Source organism: Lepidochelys olivacea, assembly GCF_965140295.1.
Source record: "Lepidochelys olivacea isolate rLepOli2 genome assembly, chromosome: 1".
In the NCBI taxonomy this organism is placed as follows: domain Eukaryota; kingdom Metazoa; phylum Chordata; order Testudines; family Cheloniidae; genus Lepidochelys; species Lepidochelys olivacea.
The window spans coordinates 277,554,870-277,577,807 of NC_140411.1; the positions used below are offsets into that span (position 1 = coordinate 277,554,870).

Consider the following 22,938-nt stretch of genomic DNA (forward strand, 5'->3'; position numbering starts at 1 on the left):
CCTCACTCCTCTGGTCCCAGCCAGCAATTGATCTGCTAAGGCCCTGCAGCTCCTTTTATCTAAGCCTGCTGGGCTCTGATTGGCTGTTGCTTGTCCTTCTAGCCATTGGAGGACAAGTCTCTCTAGCTTCCAAGATGGCTTCTACAGTGAGGCCTCTTTAGGTAGTCCTGGAGGACTCACTTTTTCTACCTTTTCCTCCCACCGTGCTGCTTCCTGGGATAGGGTGTGGCAGAGCAGTGGGGCCTCCAGAGGCGGGCCATGAAGGCCTAGTAATCCCATCACACACACTTGTTTGAAAATGGCTTCACCGTATTTATTCCAAAATTAATATCATCCACATGTCAGAATAACTTTACAGTACATTATTTTCCGTAATGATAATGGAAAACCTGGAATTCAGCTTTGTGCAGAAAACTATGTACAAGACGTGCACGACTCAAAGCTCTATTTTGAGGGCTTACATGGGATTTAGGTGATTCATAGGCTTTGGGTTGGTGTTCTGCACACGAATGGATTTCATTTCCAGGGCGTAGAGTTGGGTATTTTTTCAAGGGCTGTATACAAAACTTTCCATTCAGTGGCCTCAAATTCCATCTTAGAACTGTGATATTTTCATATTAATAGACTTTAATCACTTTGTGTGTGTGGATTTACTTTTTCAGTAAAATGATGCCACCATGGTAATAAAATATATCAGAACTAATTCCAGGTTGCTGTGATGATTTGCTGGAAGAATGTGAAGGTACTTTCTACCCAATATCCAAAGATCAATAACAATTTATTGACTTTTTTGCCAGTTGTGGAGCCTGAGTGTGAAAAAAGCTCTGCTACCACCTATTACTGGTACAGAGAAGCACTGAACATTTCCAACTCTCTCTCAGAGAGTGGGGGTCTGAACTGGAAAATGACTCTGTGCTTGCTGGCTGCCTGGGTTCTGGTTTGCCTGGCAATGATCAAAGGCATTCAGTCTTCAGGCAAAGTGAGTATATTCTTTATCTTAATTACAGTGTTTTACTTCTCTGTACATTCTTACTTGCCACTTCCTTTGCCTGCCCTCTCATAAAATCTGCATGGTCAGACTAAAGGTTGTGACTTATCTAGCATTTTTATAATCTCAAGTAGAGAACTGTTGGTACCTATGCATTAAAACTGTAGACATAACGTTTGGTTATAAAGAAGGAGGGAGTCTGAAGTCTGAGAACCCTTTTTGTTTTCATTTGATATAAATAATGCAGGTAATTTCACCTCTGTTTTATTGCATCACTGATACATGTGCATATGTTTCTATGTATCAGATAAAGGGGTGAGATGCTCTTACCACATCCATGCCTATTTACAGCATGGTAGATTGGGTCCTTATGATCCATTATCATTTTGATCCCGTCTCACAGGCGTCCATGCTGCTGTAACATCCTTTATCATGAGGGCTGGATACAGCTCCCTTTGGAAGCCGGGATTGTTCCTTTTTTATCAGCCATCCCCTTTTGCTGCTGAGGAGGAGGAGGAGAGCAATAGATGCTACAGAGTAATTCTCATGCTTGTACTCTCTCGTGCACTCTCTGTGTGTCAAAGAGTCATTTGGGCCAGCAAGAGAGTAAAAGAGAGCACAAACATGAAAATGACTCCATAGTCCAGTGGTTAGAGCACTGAGGACCCAGCCCTCCTGTGCCAATGACTAATTATCCAGAGTGTGCAGCTTCAGCAGGAGAGAACTCCCACAACAGAATATGCCATAGCCCAGTGGCAGATCCCTGCTCAAATCCCTTCACCTCCTCAGGGAGAGTGGGTCTTGAACTGTGAGTCTCCCACGTTCCAGGAGAATACCCTAACCACTGGGCTAAATGTTATGAGTCCTCTTCCTCCTTCTCCTGTCTGTTTTGTGTAAACTCGCCTGAGGGGCCCAAACCATTAGCTGTGTTTGGAGGCTGTCCACAGTCTGGCCCCACACATGACTGAGGTGACAAAAAGTCTTCCCCGGATCTGTGAATTGCTCTGGGGATTAGGTGGGAGATAGGCATGCAGGCGCCTAGAGTGAGGCAGCAGTGTACATTCTCAGAGGCAGAATCATAGGTGCCTAGGGAAATTTTAAAGGAAAATCTTAGGTGCCAAGTGAGTTTAGGCACCTACAGGGTTCAGTGGAAATTTTATGCATCACAGTAAAGCCTAAAACTGGGACAGTCAATAAAGTTACACGTGAGTGTAAATATTTACAGGGTTGGGTCGTAAGTAGGGCTGGCTCAACTAGCATTTAGAAAGGAGACACCTGAGGTATGCTGCAGGAAGGTCTGAAGTTGTGGAGGGGCATTTTGGGATGGACCTAGAAGGTGGCAATGGCAATAATCCTCTCCCCAGGTTCATCCTCCAGTTATTCCTGATCCTAAGTAAGTCTGCAAAATTTGTATTTAACATGACTGCAAGTACTCACCTAGAACTTCCACCCATAATCTCCTGCCCTGGAGGCAAGAGGACTGAGTCATGCCAGGCTGTATTATAAAATACTAGCCAAATTTAAGGAAATTCATCTTTCCTCCACATACAGCCCCAGATAAGAAAAAAAAAAGTTGCCCTTAAGACTGGCTGGTTCTGACGCCTCATGGTTGACAGCATCATCTGCCCCGTTCTTTGCAATCAGAAAATCTTGTGATAGGATGTTACATCAGATCATTGGGAATTATCACATGCCTCTTTAGCATATTCCAGTAACAGAAATGATTTAAGTGTGGCCTGTTTTGACACATTACAAAACTACTGAGCTTTTCAAGCACCAAATTAATTTACTGGCCTTTTCAAGAACGGTTAAGGAATGAAAGATAGCATTTCACTTACTGGATACTGTTTTCTTTCCGCTATGAGATCAGATAAGTTAACAGTAAAGCGAAAAGATATTTATCACCAGGGGTAGCACGTATCTCAGAAAATTAAGCTTTATGCTTTTAAAACCAAATGAAGTCAGGCTTCAAGTGTAAGGTAAAAATCTGGTCCTTAGCTGCATGGGTGCTGTAGCGTGTATGAGTAGGGTTCTCCTGGCTCAGAAAGTTGGCCTGGATTGTATTCTAGGACTCTAAAGTGTACTAACTTCTGTGCCTACTAGCGCAGTGAGATGTTATCTTCAGGTGAGGGGGAATGGTCCAATCCCTATGGAACATGGCTCAAACCCCATGGATCTTGAGGCATTTGCATACTGTTTTGGACTCCCCTTCCTTCTTGGCAGTACAAATTATTTGGTGGGGTGTACCCACTGGACTACCTGTTATCCCCCTCCCAAAGAGTGTACAAGTTGCAGATTATAACAATGCTGCAAGAAGCAGACACATTCTTCATCATGATTTCTGCCTGAAACAGAGTAAATTTAGAAGCGGAAGCAAAGTGCTTAAGAATGGCTGCTCCCCCAAGAATGGCTGCTCATCAGGACTGACATACCCATTGGATTTCCACGGAACCCCAATTCTGTGTTGTTCAACCAACCAGACCAGATATTGTACTATAACTGTTTCTGCAATTTGGGGAACGATTTGAGTAACATTATCTTGCTTTTGCTCCTTTCTGCACCATAGAGAGGAACAGAGAGTCTGTCTTGCAATTTAATCTTGGTCATGCAATTGTACCATGAAAAGGCACTGACTATAGAAAATGAAACTCTGAGAAAATAAAGGCCATAAATGTTTTTTTAATGATCTTTTAATGTTTTTCAGATCATGTATTTTAGTTCCCTTTTCCCTTATGTGGTACTTATATGCTTTCTAGTCAGAGGACTGCTCTTAAATGGTTCCATGGATGGAATTCGTCACATGTTTACACCTAAGGTATGTGCTTAGTTTCCATTGAATGTACACTTATGGCTTCAATGGCAAATTGTTCATTTATGAATTCTTTGAATAATAAAACAGTGGACTCAGCAGCCTTCTTTCAGGGCCTGCTCCTGCTCCCATTGTAATTAATGGGAATTTTTCCATTGACTTCAGTGGCACAGGATCAAGCCCTTAGAGCCTACCTGCTCCGAAATACATATGGGATCTGTTCCTGTTTCTGTACAAGTCAGTTCTACAGCTGAGTTAAGTGGAAGCAGGACTGGCCTTCACAGATAAATGTTAAATAATATATGATAAAACTGAAGGGGCCATAGTGGCCAGAGAAAAATAACAAGAATGTTACCCCCTTGTTTGAATGTAAGGAGCACCATCAATAGGTTAAAATGACCTGCGTTAGCAATCATATTATTTTTTACTTTCATGATAGTAATGCTAAGAGTCCCTAACTGAGATCCAGGCCCACTGAGTTAGGCCCTGTACAAACACATAGTAAGAGACAGTCTGTGCCCTAAATTAGCTTACCATCTAAATAGGCAAGACAGTTGCCAGGTGAGGAAGTCTTATTCCAATTTCTACAGATGGAAAACCAAGGAACAGAGATATTAGGTGACTTGCCCACTGTCATACAGAAAACCTGTAGCAGAGGCAGGAATTGAACTGAGAGCTCCTGATTTACATTTCAGTGCTTCAAACACAAGACTATCTTTCTTTTAATCATAAAAACACTCTGGGGCCAGATCCTGAAGGACGCTAAGCTCCACAACTCCCACTGAGTAAAAGGGACTCAGCATCTCTCAGGATTTGGCCCATCATGATTTAAACATAGTTGTGAGTACATTACAAATAATGTTTTATTTAAAATACTGATAATTTTTTAATTAAAAGAGTTTAGTAATAAAATTGTTCAAATAAATAATGTTTAAAGAAAAATGGTATTCTTAATATTTTCTATTGGTCTCGAGAAGTGTGTCTCAAAACCTGATTTTCTTTACTATCAAGTGATGGTGTAAATACAGGAGGGGATCATGTTGTTTGCAGTGTATATAACCAGAAGACTGTCAATTGAACATTGGCTTGATGTAGATAGAGTAGCAAACGAAATACATATGGGCCTGATTCAAAACCCACTGAAGTCAGTTACTAGGGCAGAAATATCACAGTATGTGGAGAAGTGTTTCCTTTTACTGCACAAAAACTGAAATGAAAATGCTTTATATTAACAGAGTGAATAAAAATGTGAAAAAAATGTTCTGACATGCTGGTAGGAATTAAGAGTGTATGTTTAGCTCCATCTAGTGAGCAAGCACTAGAAATGATTGTGTGATAGATACAACATTTGAAGTATCGGTAGAGTATATCTGTTTGTACCATTTGTAATTAAAGTACTGTGCATCTTTACAGAAAAATATATATTTCCACCTTCACACTAAAGATCCATTTGTCAGGACTTCCAGGACCAGAATTAGCTTTATGAAAATAGCTCCTTTACTGTTTACATGCGATATATATAATCTTTCAGCTTTTCCAGGAAGTTGGAAACTTTTCTAAAATTGTATTAAAGTAACTTAAGGCATATTTTGCTTAAAGTATGGAAAAACAATTCATATTTTGATGCTTTTATTTTCTTATAAAACTAATGACATTTAAATACAAAGTATGTCATCAAAATTAAGGTCTTCTAATGTTATATATAATTTCATAACATATTTATGCAGGTATGGTTCAGTTTGATCTCAGTAGACAAATCTAATATGACCACCTTAACCATCAACTTCTGATCTTCTTTGAGATCTATGGAAGAAAAACAATGGCCTCATCTGGAGTACTGTGTCCAGTTTTGGGCCCCACACTACAAGAAGGATGTGGATAAATTGGAGAGAGTCCAGCGAAGGGCAACAAAAATGATTAGGGGTCTAGAACACATGACTTATGAGGAGAGGCTGAGGGAGCTGGGATTGTTTAGCCTGCAGAAGAGAAGAATGAGGGGGGATTTGATAGCTGCTTTCAACTACCTGAAAGGGGGTTCCAAAGAGGATGGCTCTAGACTGTTCTCAATGGTAGCAGATGACAGAACGAGGAGTAATGGTCTCAAGTTGCAGTGGGGGAGGTTTAGATTGGATATTAGGAAAAACTTTTTCACTAAGAGGGTGGTGAAACACTGGAATGCGTTATCTAGGGAGGTGGTAGAATCTCCTTCCTTGGAGGTTTTTAAGGTCAGGCTTGACAAAGCCCTGGCTGGGATGATTTAACTGGGAATTGGTCCTGCTTTGAGCAGGGGGTTGGACTAGATGACCTTCTGGGGTCCCTTCCAACCCTGATATTCTATGATTCTATGATTCTATGATTCTAATATATAAGAACTATACAGTGTTGTTATTCTGTTGTGATCTACTAATTGGGTAGATACTAGATAAACAGGGGATGGAGTATAAATTATCTAGTTTCACCAAAGACATTCATTGAAATTGGATTGGCTGAAGAAGCAATGCAAATGGAGTTTACAATCAATTTTCAGTACAGGGCCAAAATTTTCACTTGGATATGTGATCTATTTAAGTCAGCAAGAGGTTTATGTGTATATTTGAAGACAGAATTTGACCCACAAATATCAGCATAGGTTATAGTGGCCAGAGTTTACTCTGCTCAGTGAATCTTTCTGCACAGACTATAACGTAAGTGCATTCACAGAACTCTCTCTTTTTTATACAACAAAATTCCACATGATGCTTCATGTAATTCATTTTTGCTATTCAAACGATCTTCAACATACTTTATTTTAATTTTATAAAGGAAATGTACCCCAAAATATCTTAACAGTTGCAGCTCAAATCAATTAATCCACAGTTAAACTGGAAACGTACTACAATGTGGCCTCCAATACCGGGGTACAACTAGCTACCATTTTAATAATGATCTTAACTGGCCAGTGGTGCCTCATTGTGTTCCTCTTGCACCATGTGTAAGCCAGTAGAAATCTTGGCCCATACTTTCCTCCAATGGTATACTTAATATTCAGCTTTGTTCTAATAATGTATAAATAATTTTACATTTGTGCTTTAGCATTTTAGTTGGTGTGGGTTATTTTACAGGATTATATGTTGTCTATCCATACAAAAGAAGTACTGTATTTTGTAGCTGACGTATATTGTGTCTCATTTCAAACAGCTTGAAATAATGCTGGAGCCCAAGGTCTGGAGAGAAGCTGCTACTCAGGTGTTCTTTGCCTTAGGGCTTGGATTTGGTGGAGTCATTGCCTTTTCAAGCTACAACAAGAGAGACAACAACTGCCATTTCGATGCTGTTCTGGTGTCCTTCATCAATTTTTTCACTTCTGTGCTGGCAACTTTGGTGGTGTTTGCTGTTCTGGGCTTCAAAGCAAATATCATAAATGAGAAATGCATTACCCAGTATGAATATTCATTTCTTTTCTTCATTTTTATGTTATATTTCACTGAGGAATTCACACAAGAAATCTTCTGATTTATTATCACTATTTCATTGTGTTTTACAGAAATTCAGAAAAGATTTTAAAACTTTTGAAAATAGGCAATCTGAGCCAGGATATGATCCCCCATCATATCAATTTCTCTAGCATTACAGCAGATGATTACAATTTAGTTTATGACATCATTCAGAAAGTTAAAGAAGAAGAATTTCCTGCTCTTGACCTGAAATCCTGTCTGATTGAAGATGAACTTAATAAGGTGAGAATGATGTTTGTGTCTTCAATGCAAAGATTTTGAATGATTGGGTATTTTATTAGCCATCTGTTATTGTGAAATATAAAGAATGCAATATTTTATACTAGGGATTGGCAACCTTTGGCATGCAGCCTGTCAGGGAAATCTTCTGGCAGGCCGGGATGGTTTGTTTACCTGCAGCATCCGCAGGTTTGGCCGATTGCAGCTCCCACTGGCTGCGGTTCACCATTCCATGCCAACTGGGGCTGTGGGAAGTGGCAGCCAGCACATCCTGCGGCCTGCACCGCTTCCCGCAGCCCTCATTGGCCTGGAACAGCCACGGCCAGTTGGAGCTGTGATTGGCCGAACCTGCGGACGCTGCAGGGAAACAAACCGTCCTGGCACGCCAGCGAATTTCCCCTACCGGCTGCATGCCAAAGGTTGCCGATCCCTGTTGTATACCTAAAAGTTGCTTTATTTTCTGAACAGCCTCATCTGTAAACAGATGGGCCTGATCTAAAGCCCCAATCAGATTTTTTGGATCAGGTCCCTAATCAATGTCTCTGCACTGAGTGACTGTATGCTATGGTCAAGATATACTGATCCTGAAATCATAAAATATAATAAGCCTGATTTTCAGAATTTCTGAGCATGCAATATTATGAGTGGGAGGCAGAATTTGTGAACACAAGCTTACAAAATTATGTAAATAAATACTGACCCACTATTATTTCGACTCACAGTTTGCGCTGTTGTCTCCATTAATCATCTTATGTGGATTTCTTATTGACAGGCTGTTCAAGGCACCGGTTTAGCTTTTATTGCCTTTACAGAAGCAATGACCCACTTCCCTGCTTCTCCTTTCTGGTCAGTGATGTTCTTCCTCATGCTGGTAAATTTGGGACTTGGCAGTATGTTTGGAACCATTGAAGGAATCATCACACCTATTGTTGATACTTTCAAAGTGAGGAAAGAAATTCTTACTGGTGAGTTTTACAAGTTTTCATCTCTCGTTAGCCCCGTAAAATAGGTCTCCTCCTTACAGATGGAAAAGTCTTTGGAGAAGAATAAGAGGTATTTTATGTTTTTGTTGGCATGAGGAGGTACACCTTGGAATATAGCATAGTGTTATTTAACTGCAGTCCAGTCTGTACTCTCTATCCCCCCCGACATACATAGCTCCATAAAGAATTTTTCTTGTTTGCAATTCAAGTTGTATAATAGTTTCCACTGTGAGCTCCTTTATAGTCAGTCATTCTTAAGTCTCCCAAAATGTTGGCCATTCAAGCATAGACAAGTATGACAATGTAAACAAAAAAGAATGAAAAAAATAAATATAAGATGCTAAAAGTTATGCACAAAGAGGAATGGAAGTTTCACATGCAGCCTTAATAGTGAGTGGCTTGTCCTGATTTATGAGTGATTAATGGGGCATCCTTAACCATCTTTTACTAATCTTTTCTTTGGATAGAGAAAAAAATGAGGTAAAGAAATAAACAGTGAGATGAAATTTGCAGTTCAAAAAGTCTATAGAACTACCACAGTGGACCAAGGAAATTGCCCATTCACTCTGATAACCTACTGCCAGAAATGGCCTATGTCAGACATTTATGAAGAAGATAGCATCCCTGCACCCACCATTCACAAAAAATACATTTTTACTGAGAGTCTGGCCGAGCCAGCAATGCACTAGGCTCCTATGGGTTCCTATACAATTTTGAAAATCCCACTAGGCGCCTGTCTAAATCTTAGGTGCCTGAATACCTTTAAAAATCTGGCCTTGGAGAACTTAGTTAACAAAAAGAACAGGAGTACTTGTGACACCTTAGAGACTAACAAATTTATTAGAGCATAACATTTTGTGGGCTACAGCCCGCTTCATTGGATGCATAGAATGGAACATATAGTAAGCAGATATATATATACATACAGAGAAGGTGGAAGTTGCCAGACAAACTGTAAGAGGCTAATTAATTTAATTAAATTAAATTACTCTGTATGTGTGTATATATATATATATATATCGTCTTACTATATGTTCCATTCTGTGCATCCGATGAAGTGGGCTGTAGCCCACAAAATGTTGTGCTCTAATAAATTTGTTAGTCTCTAAGGTGCCACAAGTACTCCTGTTCTTTTTGCGAATACAGACTGACATGGCTGCTACTCTGAAACCTGTCAGTATGCAAGCCACTTAGTTAACAAGTAGTGCTTAAAAGGAAACATGTGCTTCAGTTGTTTGCTGGATCAGGGCCTAACCATTTGCCCAAAGGCTAATCAGCAGATATTCATGAGTGCTGAGCCATTGAGTAGAAATGCTCACCACTTCTGAAAAACAGCCCTTATGTTCTTTTGCTTCTTTAAAACCCTATCAAATAACTCATGTAACATTAACATAGTTTGAAAATTAGCTAACTCTGAATGTGTATATGAATGCCCTGTTGGCACGGAATACAATTTTAACACTTCACAATAAACCTTTGTTATGATTTAGGAATTTAAATAATAAAAAACGAAATAAAGTTCCATGATACTACTTTAATCTAACACTTTTTCTGAGTGCTGTGCATTGGTTTTACCTCCATGATTCCGTTTATGTCAGTTGGACTCAAGGGATTACAATTTAGTGTAATGTTTTCAGAATTGATCTCCAATCTCCAAATTCTACCCTGGATTACGCCCAATACAATGCCAGTTGAATTGCACAGCATAAAAACCAACAGGAGAATTTAGTGTGAAGAGTCATAGATACCCACAAATCTGCAATTTTGATTAAAGTGTTCCTGCATTAGTAACTTGCAGCATTATGGGCCTGATTCAGCAAAGCACTCAAGTATCTTTGAATCTCTATTGCCTTCATTGAGACTTATCACATGCTTAAATGCTTTGGGGTGTATGTGTTCAGATACATTAGTGCTCTTATCAGAGTCTCTATATACAGATTGTTGCATACTCTGGCTATATACAACATGAAGGCACAGAGGGGAGAGTTAACAATTCAGGGCTAATATAAAGTCTGACGGTGGGATTTTCAAAAGCACACTGTATGGGTCTAAATCTGTTTCCCTGAAGTCTCTAGGATCACTCCTATTGACTTCAGGGGGAGCAATTAGGCCAGTGCTGAGCACTTTTGAAGATTCCACACTAACTTTCCCGGCTTTTGTCAATTTGTGTTGGGCCCTGAATGCTATGGTTAACATCCATTTTTTAGTTTAATAGATGTTTCTTCTGCAATGCTTTAATTCAAAACTTTTTCTCCAAAAGACATTAATAAAGTAAACAACAGCGGCTACATGATAAAAAAAGAGAAGTTTATTTTTATATGACCATATTTACAAGATTATTGTTCTCTTCCCTTACAGTACTTAAGTCAATACATATATTGGCTGGAGTATAACCAGTGGTCATTATGGAGTACTGTTACACTTTGGGGCCAATCCTAATTTTTTGCAGAATTTGTCTCACTGTATTACTGTTGTAGGGCCCAGTCCTGCTCCCACTGAAGCCAATGGCAGAAATCCCATTGACTTTCATCACTGAATTTCATTGACTTTGGGACGGAGATTTCCAGCTGGACTTTAGAAGAAGAAAAGGTTGTGATGCTCTTGCTTTGAAAGCAAGTAAATGCAGATAGTTCCCATGGCAAGTGAATGCAATCTGAATTGAAGTGGCAGTGAATGATTCTACCTAGTAAACCTATATAGCTGTTGGTTTTGAAAAATCTGGTCTAAAACTTTGACCCACTTAACTTTCGTTGATGGAAAGAGAGAACGAAGCATGCACTGCATTAAATGTTCTGTTTTCCTGGATTCTACTCTTACATTCACTTTAAGTGTCTAATGATAAATAGTTCTTGCTTCAGCAAAGAACTTACTTTGCTGAGTCAGGGCTGCCTTTCATTCTAGTAATTCAAATTGTGACTGTTTGCTGCCTAGGGAACGGCTAAGATTCCTTTTATGGCTTTACTTTGCCAGTGCAAAAGTGGAAAGGAAAGAAGGGAAAACTAGTGTCAACCTAGAGTAAAACAATAATTATTTTGATGTTTGGTAACTCTTTCTTTCTTCCTTTCTTTCTCTGATGCATGATTATGGTTACAATTCTCATTTCTGTCCTTTGTTCCAGTCATCTGCTGTCTGGTAGCATTTTCAATTGGCCTGATCTTTGTGCAGCGCTCTGGAAATTATTTTGTCACAATGTTTGATGATTATTCTGCTACTCTGCCTCTGCTTATCGTGGTCATTTTGGAGAATATTGCCATTTCTCAAGTTTATGGGATAGACAAGTAAGTTCAGGAAATGGAGTTGCTCCTTTCTGTGATGGTTAATATGTTGACACTATTCATCGTTATCCTTGTTATTGTTTTAGTTGTATAGGATCAACAGCCCTCTGGATGTGGTAAAGACAGATCCCTGCCCCAAAGAGCGTTCAGATTATCTAGGCAGAATACAAAAGCAGAGAAGGGAAGGGGAATGATGAACTCAAGGGTGAAATCAAGCCTTCATCTTGGGGTTGTTTTTTTCTTGTGTGTGTAGGTACATTATTTTTGGTAGGTTACGGGTATCAGGGTGGGTGAGTCTGTGCTTGTAGGACTCCTGAGTGAAGTGCATTTTTAAGGATGGAGTTGGAGAATATATTGGACCAGGGTAGGAGGGGGGTTCTAAATCTATGGGGGCAGCATGGAAGAAGGCCTGCAAGCATGAGTAGTAGGGGGACACAGAGTGTTGATTAGACCAGTGCAACAGAGGAGAGGAAGTCAGTGGAAAGAGACAAGGTAAGAGAGATGGTCAGGATGAGAAAGGCCTTGAAGTCAAGGAAGAGGAGTATAAATTTGATCTAGACAGAAAGGGGAAGCCAATGGAAGGATTTCAAGAAGAGATAAACATACAGTAGTGGGTGAGGAACAATATATGATTTTTGACAGATTGAATTATTTTACATAGACTAGAGGGGGCATGAGCAAGTGTCAGGGAAGTCAACAATGAAGAAATTCCAGTAGCTGAGGTGAGAAATAATCAGGCCCTGGACAGTTTTATCAGTGACCTGGGAGAAAACATAAAGTCATCACTGATAAAGTTTGCAGATGACACAAAAATTGGGGGTGTGTAAGTAATGAAGAGGTCACTGGTACAGAGTGATCTGGATTGTTTGGTAAACTGGTCTCAAGCAAACTGTATGTGTTTCAGTACAGTTAAATGTAGAGGTATAAGGAACAAAGAATGTAGGCCATACTTATAGGATGGGGCTCTTTATCCTGGGAGGCAGGAAAAAAGATTTGGGGTTTGTAGTAGATAATCAGCTGAACATAAGCTCCCAATGCAATGTTGTGGCCAAAAGGGTTAACGCAGTCCTTGAATGCATAAACAAGAAAATATCAAGTAGAAGTGGAGAGGTTACTTTACCTCTGTATCTAGCACTGGTGCAACTGCTGCTGGAATACTGTGTCCAGTTCTGGTGTACACAATTCAAGAAGTAGGTTGATAAATTGGAGAAGATTCAGAGAAGAGCTACAAGAATGATGAAAGTGAAAAATATTATAGTGCCTTATACTGACAGACTCAAGGAGTTGAATCTATTTAGCTCAGCAAAAAGAAGGTGAAGGAGTTACTTGACTACAGGCTGTAGGTGCCTACATGGGGAACAAATATTTGATAATGGGCTCTTCAGTCTAGCAGAGAAAGGTATAACATGATCCAACGGCTTGAAGTTGAAACTAGACAAATTCAGACTGGAAATGAGATGTAAATTTATAACAGTGAGAGTAATTAACCACTGGAACAATTTACCAAGGGTCATGGTAGATTCTCCATCACTGGCAATTTTTAAATCAAGATTGGATGTTTCTCTAAAAGTTGTTCTCTCAGTCAAAGGTCAGGACCATACTGTAGTAGATGCTGGACAAACACAGTACAAAAAGGCAGTGCCTGCCCCATGGAGCTAATAATCTAAGTGTAAGAAAAGAGACAACAGGTGGGTACAGATCAACAGGGGAAAGCAAGGAAACATGAGACAATATTGATCAGCCTGGTAGACAGCGGTCTCAGCACAGCACCTAACCCTCAAGTTTTCTGTAGGCATCACAGCAAAGGAAAGTTTGAGGGAGGTGACCTTGTGGATGTTTATGTGGAGCTCCTCCCAAGCGTGAGGAGCAGCATAGGAGAACATAAGAAAGTGTGATGGAGAAACTAAGAAAGTGGGTGATGAAGGTTGTCACCATTGGCAGATCAGAGGCAGGAGATGGCATCTTGATAGTATATGAGAGACGATAGGTAGTGTGGCGATTGGACATGAAAAATCTTAAAAGTGAAGACAAGTAGCTTATGTTTGCTGTGGTGGAGAAAGGGAGCTATATACCAAGGGTTAAAGCCATTTTTGAAATCAGTTATTTTCACTGGTTTTAACTACGTGCCTATCTCTGTCCTTTGCTCACAATGAAGTATGTTCTCAGTGGTATGTTTCCAGGAATTAGATGAGATTTTATGTCATAGTAACCTTGCATGGGACGTTTCTTTCACAACGTTAATTACAGTAGAAACGTTTTGTTACAGTAACATTCAAATAGGGAAATGAAACAGCAAAGGAGTTAAGATGCCATCAGAGTTTGCTGACAAAACCCAAAAGGAACCAGTTCTAAGTTAACACTCTCATTTTCTGCTGGCATTGGAGTATGTGTACTTTTTCATCAGAAAGTCCTAAAACTGTAGGCTTGGTTCAAAACATATGTTGCACTACTAAGGCACAGTGGCAGAATCAAGACCTCACACAGTCAGTCAACAACTGATAAGGTGCAAAACGGTAGCTTGTTGATAATGTAATTTATCATAATATATAGCACACTTGAATTCAAATTAGTTTTGTGACACCTATTTTGTCCTTTCTGGTGTCCTACTTGTATGTGAATTCAAAAGCAATGGCACATTCCTAAATAGATATCCCAGCACAAATATAAACACTTCAGTAGGTTTTGAGTTGGTTCAGGGTAATATTTCTTTTTACACTTATACTGGTTTGGGGTAGCATATTTGAACTAGCACACAGCTGCAAGAATGGGTTGGAAAAGCTCATAACAGTGTGTGTGTGTGTGGGGGGGTTCTAATGTGTCACACCTACACAACAGTGTTAAATCTTTCTGAGCTGAACACTGTGGTCTTTCACAATGATTCATCAACATTCAAAATATGTTTCTTACTTATTTGAAGGTAATCTAATCTATATTTGTGACACACCAGGGACTAACCATTGGTCTAACATTGTTTAGGGATCACACTCATTTCTGCTTGAGACTTAATCAGGATTCAAATCTAAGTTTTCTAGCACTCTGAGTGAACTTGATCTGAGCTGATTCAACTCATTATTAATATAGGTACTATTTGTAAATCCATACAATTGATCTAAATGCAGATATTTCTATGTGTACTCTTTATTGGTGTGCCGATTGTTGCAAATTAGCTGATATGTCTGAACTACAGACACTCAAAACCTCAATTTCTGAACTAATAATGTGCATTTTCCCCCAGATTTATGGAGGACCTAAAGGATATGCTTGGTTTTTCTCCAAACCAATATTATTACTACATGTGGAAGTACATTTCTCCTGTAGTGTTGTTATTTTTGCTGGTAGGTAGTATTGTCCAAATGGGATTAAGTCCTCCTGGTTACAATGCATGGATTGAAGAAAAGGTAAGTAATAACATATACCATTGCCAGAATAATGTAACTTTTATTTAAAGTACTTTTGCTAGCCTGGGAAAAGACACTTTGTAATTCATATAGTTCATTACAAAGGTAAACCTGGCCACTTTTGTTTCTAGTTATACTAATACAAAAACATCATTACCTTTAATATAGCATTAGTTCTTTCATTTCCAAAAAAGGTAGTCACTGGATGACAATGGCATTTGTTTGTTTGAATTAAAGCAGAATACATGGTGGTGGTACTGAGCTAGCATCAATTGTTTCACCACTTTGTTGTCATCAGCTATCATATAACTCAATATTCAGATTAGGCATTTCATGGCCACTCCCCTTGGAAGCTGGTACAGCATATCAGTGAACAGCTACTTTATAGAACAATCTGTGATTGTCCAGTATAGTGGGATAAGGACACTCAGTTTTTGGGAAATCTAGCTATATTGTTTTTCAGTGAAGAATTGGTAATGTTCTGTTTTCTAGTTTTTTTGCAACATTAGCACTACTCTTAGTGCTTATTTCATCTCACTTAGCAACACCAAATCTGGGGTTGACTGCTAATCAAAATTTGGGGGAAGTTAATGTGTGATATCAATAGGAGTTTAGCCTGGGTTAGGACTGCAAGCATAGGCGCTGACTCCGTCGGTGCTCTAGGGCTGGAGCACCCACTGGGAAAAATTAGTGGGTACTCTGCACCCACCGGCAGCCAAGCTCCCCTCACCTCCCATCCCCCCGAGCACGCCGCATCCCTCCTCCTCCGCCTACTTCCCAGCTTTTCCTTTCCAGCTGCCGCCAAACAGCTATTTCGCAGCGTTAGCACACTCCGGAAGGGAGGGGGAGGAGTGGGAATGTGGCGCTCTCAGGGGAGGCGGGACAGAGGCAGTGCCAAGGAGGGGATTTGGGTAAGGAGTTGAAATATTGGCAGGGAGGGGCAGAGTTGGGACGGGAACTTTGAAGAAGGGGTTGGAATGGGAGCGGGGCAGGAGGGAGTCGAGCACCCAAGGGAAAGAGAGGAAGTCGGCACCTATGATTGCAAGCTTTGTCTCTTATTAAGTAACAATGTATTAATTGTGTTTCTCTTGGCCCGCATAGGCTACCGCGGAGTTCCTGAGCTATCCACCATGGGGAATGATTATCTGTATATCTCTGATGATATTGGCCATACTTCCTGTCCCTATAGTCTTCATAGTCCGCCGCTGCAACCTTATTGATGATAGCTCTGGTAGTTTGGCTGCTGTATCCTACAAAAGAGGACGGATAATAAAGGAGCCTGTTAATCTAGAGGGAGATGATGCAAGTCTGATTCATGGGAAGATTCCAAGTGAGCTGCCATCTCCAAATTTTGGTAAAAACATATACCGGAAACAGACTGGATCCCCAACTCTGGATACTGCTCCCAATGGACGCTATGGTATTGGCTATCTAATGGCAGATATGCCAGATATGCCCGAGTCTGACTTGTAGCTAGAGAACAAAATTACTTTTTTTGTTGTTTATACTGTATCACTGAACATTAGCTCTCTAAGAGAAGTTGTCCACTTCACTTACTAGAATGTGATCTCAGGTGCCCCCTAGCTACAGTCTTTAAAATATCATGACGGTACATATAGTGTAAAAATTCCCTTTGGATTGATCTTCTGGTTTTATATTGCATTAGAACATAAGAAAAGTCATACTGGGTCAGACCAAAAGCCCATCCAGCCCACTATCATGTCCTCTGACAGTGACCATTTCCAGGTGCTTCAGAGGGAATGAACAGAACAGGCAATCATCAAGCGATCCATCCCCAGTTACCCAACCCCAGCCTCCGGCAAACAGCTGCCAGGGACACCATCTCTGCCTATCCTGGCTAATAGCCATTGATGGACCTATCCTCCATGAAGTTATCTAGTTCTTTTTTGAACCCTGTTATGGTCTTGGCCTTCACAAAATCCTCTGGCAAAGATTTCCACAGATTGACTGTGCATTGTGTGAAGAAATACTTCCTTTTGTTTCTTTTAAACATGCTGCCTATTAATTTCATTTGATGACCCCTAGTTCTTGTGTTATGGGAAGGAGTAAATAACACCTCTGTATTTACTTTCTCCACACCAGTCATGACTTTATAGACATCTATCATATCCCCCCTTAGTCGTCTCTTTTCCAAGATGAAAAGTCCCAGTCTTATTAATCTCACCTCATATGGAAGCTGTTCCATGCCCGTAATCATTTTTGTTGCCCTTCTGTGAACCTTTTCCAAATCCAATATATTGTGTTTTTAGATGGGGCGACCACATCTGCATGCAGTATTCAAGATGTGGGCATACCATGGATTTATATAGAGTCAATATGATATTTTATGTCTTATTATCTATCCCTTTCTTAATGATTCCCAGTATTCTGTTCACTTTTTTGACTGCTGCTGCACATTGGGTGGATTTTTCAGAGAACTATCCGCAGTGACTCCAAGATCTCTTTCTTGAGTGATAACAGCTAATTTAGACCCTATCATGTTGTATGTATAGCTGGGATTATGTTTTCCAATGTGCATTGCTTTGCATTTATTCTCATAGAATTTCATCTGCCATTTTGTTGCCCCGTCACCCAGGTTTGTGAGATCCCTTTTGTAACTCTTTGCAGTCTGCTTTGGACTTGACTAGCTTGAGTGTTGAAGGGAAAACACACCACACAAAAAAAATCAGTGATGGCTTAGGTCTGTCAAGATAGCCAAGATTTTTTTTTTTTTAATTTAATTTGAAAGCTTTCTGTCTATAAAGTACAGGTGTTACCTCAGTTTGCAGCAATTTCTCAAATTATGTAATATTTCTGACTTGATTTAACTGAAAATCCCTTTTTTGATGTCAGGGTAACTCCCCAGTATTAGAAGTGAGCTACAAAGTAATTCACCAAACCCATATTTCTGCACACATTTGTATATACATTATGTAGATACGCTGTACTTATTTTGTTAGCACTGATAATTACTTAGGCTATTAGCTGAGTACAAAATCTTGCAAACTATTTTCTTATGTAACAGCTGTATAGAAAAATAGTATTAGTAAACCAAGGAGGAGGCTTCTAATGGGAATACGAGTCCCCAGTTCACTGAGGACTGCTTAAGCTGTGGCTGTATATTTTATGTAAAATATTTTCTTTTTCAGTGTGAAAATGATGTAAGAGTGAGTCACTCCAAGACTCTTAATGATTGTGCAGATTCTGCATTTTTTCTATGCTGTGTGCCTAAAAACCTTCTTGATATTTATTGTGGTTACAAGATTACATATATATTATATTTATATAATATACTTGTAATGTAAATATGTATATTAATACTGTATGTAATGGTTTCAAAACTTGAAGCAAGATGGCTTTTTTAATTAGTCTCTTTCTGTTTTGCTTCTGGTTTATGCAAAAATAAATCCTTGGTTTTTTTAGTGAATAATTGTTAAGAACTGTATTGCATTACATTTTAACCTATGAATAAAGAGAATGAAAAAAGACGTTTATTTGTTTTTATAGTGTAACCCTCCTGCTTATCAGCTGGGCTAGCTGAAAGAACAGTGTTCACAAACTGGAGAGAGGTGCTCAAAGCCTGTAAAAGCAAAAATATATTTAACTGGGAGGTCATGTTTTCATTAAATTACTGCATCAGGAATAAGGATTTTTTGTTATTACTACAATAATTTATGTAGCTCTGTAAATTTACATAGCATTTTACAAATCCAGACATATTATATGCCCTGAGGAGCTTATAAACTATAGACTCAATTCTGCTTTTGCCACAAGTCCTGAGCAAAGAGTAAAGAATGGCTATGTTGCCACAGGGGCAGAACAAGGAACCAGATTGTGTCTCTGGGAGGGGAATGCAAGGAAGTTGGAGCCACTCTCTGGTACCTTATTCTCCTTCCACCCCCCTTCCTCTGGGATTGACTTGCACCTATCCTCATCCTATCCCTGACTGTCCCTCTTCATGTCTACATAGGAGAGAAAGCTGTGAAAGCTGCTTTGTTTCTCTGCGGCTACCTGTGCTTCTGGTAGCCCACATAGGTAAGCCCTATGTTTGCTTATGTCTTTGCATAGGTGTATAAGGTGGCTCAAAATTGTGTGTGATTCAGAATAAAATACTTGCATGTGAAAATAAAGGTCCAGAGCAGGGATCGGCAACCTTTGGCCCACGGCCTGCCAGGGTAAGCCCTCTGGTGGACAGGGCCGGTTTGTTTACCTGCCGCATCTGCAGGTCCTGCCGATCGCAGCTCCCACTGGCTGTAATTCGCTGCTCCAGGCCAATGGGGGCTGCAGGAAGCGGTGGCCAGCACATCCCTCAGCCTGCGCCGCTTCCCGCAGCCCCCATTGGCCTCGAGGGGCAAACCATAGCCAGTGGGAGCTGTGTCACTGTGCCTTCATGGGTCACAACTCAGAATACCAAATTCAGAACAAACTGCTGAGAAATTGGGCAGACACACCCCAAAACTGGTGGTTATTCTCCCATAGGATATACCAAACTAAGTAAACTGGTTTCACCACACTGGCTAACAAGAAGTCAGAAAAGCAGTCTCCTTAGGCATTCCAGTCCTGATTCAACATCCAGGCACTAGACTTAAAGATGAGTGGTTATTTAAAACCAATTTCATTAAACAGAAGGGTTCTTCTGATCCCAAAGGACTACATACCCAGGTCAATATATTACTCAGATCTTACCCAAAAATCACACAGTTGCCATTCCTTTAGTATCTAAAATCTAAAGGTTGTTTATAAAAAGAAAGAAAGGTGAGAATTAAAATTGGTTAAAGAAATCAAATACATACTGGTTGCTTCCAAATCACTCAAAGGTCCTCAGTCCTTTGGTTAGAATGCTCCCATTAGTATAAGTCCATAGTCCAGAGATTTAAGTAGGAAAGAGGCAAAATGGAGATCTTTCCAGAGCCTTTTATAGCTCCTCTCAAGTGAAGGGAAACCCATTTGTTCTCACTGTGGAAAATTACAAGTGACAAGATGGTGTTTGGAGTCACATGGGCAAGTCACATGTCCATGCATGATTTCGCTTAGTCACAGCAGGAAAGTCCGTTAAGTGTAGATGGGCAACTTCCATTGTGAGTTAAGTGTTCTTTAATGGGCCACTCAACTCGAATAGTCCCTTCAAGATGTGCAGGCTAAATACCTTGTGGGCATTACCACAGGAGCACACATATTTAAAATACACGTATAGAGCCAATACTCATAACTTCAAATACAAAAATGATACATGCATACAAATAGCAAAATCATATTCATCAAATCATATCCTTTCCCTAGACACCTTACTTGACATACTTTGTACAAGATTTGTTGCAATTATATAGCAGTGGTAGCAACAATGACCTACATGGTCATATTTTATCAGATAATGTCACATATACCACAGCAGAATAGCAAGAGATGTAGAGGAAATGTGTACAGAATGTAGAGATGTGCCCAAACCTGCCACATGGAAGCAGCAGAAGTGGAGGAATGTACTATCATCTCCAGAGAGGGGTGCGGGGGGAGTCAGGATGGCTTAGGGAAAGGCAGTAAGGTCTAAGAGGGCACAGGCTTTGACTGCTGGCTAGAGGGTCCCTGAGTTGGAACCTGGAGTAGAGGGCAGGCCCATGTTCCCCTGCCTGCCACTGAGGGAGTGGCACTATGTGGCAGTGAATGAGAGGACTACCCAGCATTGCTGAGAGAAGACCCCAGAAGGGGAAAACACAGATGGTAACCTTGCCAGTGGGCTGAGTTACAAAGGGGCAGCTGCAGCTTGTGGAATAAGAGAGGAGCTGCAGACACTGAGAGAGAGAGAGAGAGACAGAGACAGCGGCAACTGCAGGATGGAGTGTCAACCTTGAAAGCTATTACCCAGAATGGGCAGGAAGAGGCACCATCCCGGCAGTGACGGGCACACCCCGTCACAGCTGAATAAATGGAGATGATCATACTAACATCTGTCAACAGAACTACCCTTTCCCAATGGACAGCCCCTATCACAAAAGACCCTGTGCTCAGGCCTGGTTACATTCCCTTTGCCTATTCCAGAAATACAAAAAAGACTTCAATGCAACAATAATCACAGTGTGAATGAAGGATTGTCTCAGTATGGTAGAGGCCATGCCATCAGGAGAATCTGTTAGCTCTTTCTCCTGTTTCATCTACTTTCTGTAATATTTTTATCCTTTCCTTAAAATGACCACACATTTAAATTGCTAACTCTTGATTAGTTTCATCACAAGAACCATACTTTGATTATTCTGCCATACCGGTTGCATGGAATGTGGTGGGCTCCAGGAATCCCTGTGCTTTAGTGCACATCCTGTCTACTGCCACTCAAATGCTTGGTGCCTACTGCTGCTAAACATCCTCCACCGTTGAAGCTGAGTCCTTTGAAAAAAAAAACCACTGCTGGAAATGTGTAAGTAAATGTGGAGGTCTTCAAAGAGTCACCTTAAAAATAAAGAGTACAAAAGATTCTGTGCAACATCCCAGCCCCAGGAGACAAGCCAAACATGAATACATACTGCCTTTTTCAATCTCTGGTGAAAGTCCATTGAAATCTCTATTGAATTACTACGAGTAGAAGTTTGCCTCAGCGTGTGATTTTTGTTGTGCTAGCCATTAGTGGAGATAAAATACCCTCATATGAAGTAACTATAACATGACCAGTGAGTAATTTAGTATTGTCTGCGAACTTTCCCACCTCACTGTTTACCCTCTTTTCCAGATCATTAATGAATATGTTGAACAGCACTGGTCCAAATATAGATCCCTGGGATACAGCACTATTTACCACTTTCCATTGTGAAAACAGATCATTTAATCCTACCCTTTGTTTCCTATCTTTTAACCAGTTACTGATCCATGAGAGGACCTTCTCTCTTATAACGACTGCTTACTTTGCTTAAGAACCTTTGATGTGGGATTTCATTTCAAAGGATTTCCAAAAGCCCACACTATAGCACCTGGATCACCCTTGTCCACATGTTTGTTGATACCCTCAAAGAATTCTAATAGTCTGTTGAGGCATGATTTCCCTTGACAAAAGCTGTGCTGACTCTTCCCCAACATATCATGGTCATCTATCTCTGATAATTCTGTCCTTTACCATCATTTCAACCAATGTGCCTCATTTCAAAGTTAGCTTACTGGCCTGTAATTGCCAGGATTGCCTCTAGGGCCTTTTAAAAATATCAGTATGACATTAGTTATCCTCCACTCATCTGGTACAGTGGCTGATTTAAGTGATAGATTACATACCACAGTTAGTATTTCTGCAATTCATATTTGAGTTCCTTCAGAACACTTGGGTGAATACCATCTGGTCCTGGTGACTTACCACTGTTTAATTTATCAATTTGTTCTTAAATCTCCTCTGTTGACAACTCAATCTGGGACAGTTCCTCAGATTTTTCATCTAAAAAGAGTGGCTCGGGTGTGGGAATCTCTACCACATCCTCTGCAGTGAAAACTGATGCAAAGAATTTACTTAGCTTCTCCACAACATTTGCCCATCTTGATTGTCCCTCAGTGCCATTGATTGTTGCCAGACTTCCTGCTTCCAATGTATTTTTAAAAAATGCTGTTAGTTTTAGAGTCTTTTGATAGTTGCTTTTCAAATCCTTTTTTGGCCTGCCTAATTATACTTTCACACTTGAGTTCTCAGTATGTATGCTCCTATCTACATTCCTAACTAGGATTTGACTTCCAGTTCCTAAAAGATGCCTTTTTGTCTCTATACGCCCCTTTTAGTTTGCTGTTTAGCCATGGTGCCACTTTTTATC

At 40.2% G+C, this 22,938-nt stretch overlaps 1 protein-coding gene across 3 annotated transcripts in view; it reads left to right on the forward strand.

The window, feature by feature from the left end:
- The window catches only part of SLC6A15 (solute carrier family 6 member 15), a 58,879-nt gene extending 40,381 nt beyond the window's left edge, over positions 1 to 18,498 (forward strand). For all 3 annotated transcript variants that reach the window (XM_084620624.1, XM_084620625.1, XM_084620626.1), the window contains 8 exons: positions 798 to 979; positions 3,693 to 3,803; positions 6,975 to 7,216; positions 7,321 to 7,513; positions 8,283 to 8,475; positions 11,612 to 11,771; positions 15,004 to 15,166; positions 16,268 to 18,498. In XM_084620624.1, the coding sequence (XP_084476750.1) occupies positions 798 to 979; positions 3,693 to 3,803; positions 6,975 to 7,216; positions 7,321 to 7,513; positions 8,283 to 8,475; positions 11,612 to 11,771; positions 15,004 to 15,166; positions 16,268 to 16,639 (1,616 nt within the window). In that variant the 3' untranslated portion in view covers positions 16,640 to 18,498. The remainder of the gene's footprint in view (positions 1 to 797; positions 980 to 3,692; positions 3,804 to 6,974; positions 7,217 to 7,320; positions 7,514 to 8,282; positions 8,476 to 11,611; positions 11,772 to 15,003; positions 15,167 to 16,267) is intronic.
- Positions 18,499 to 22,938: the final 4,440 nt, after the last annotated feature.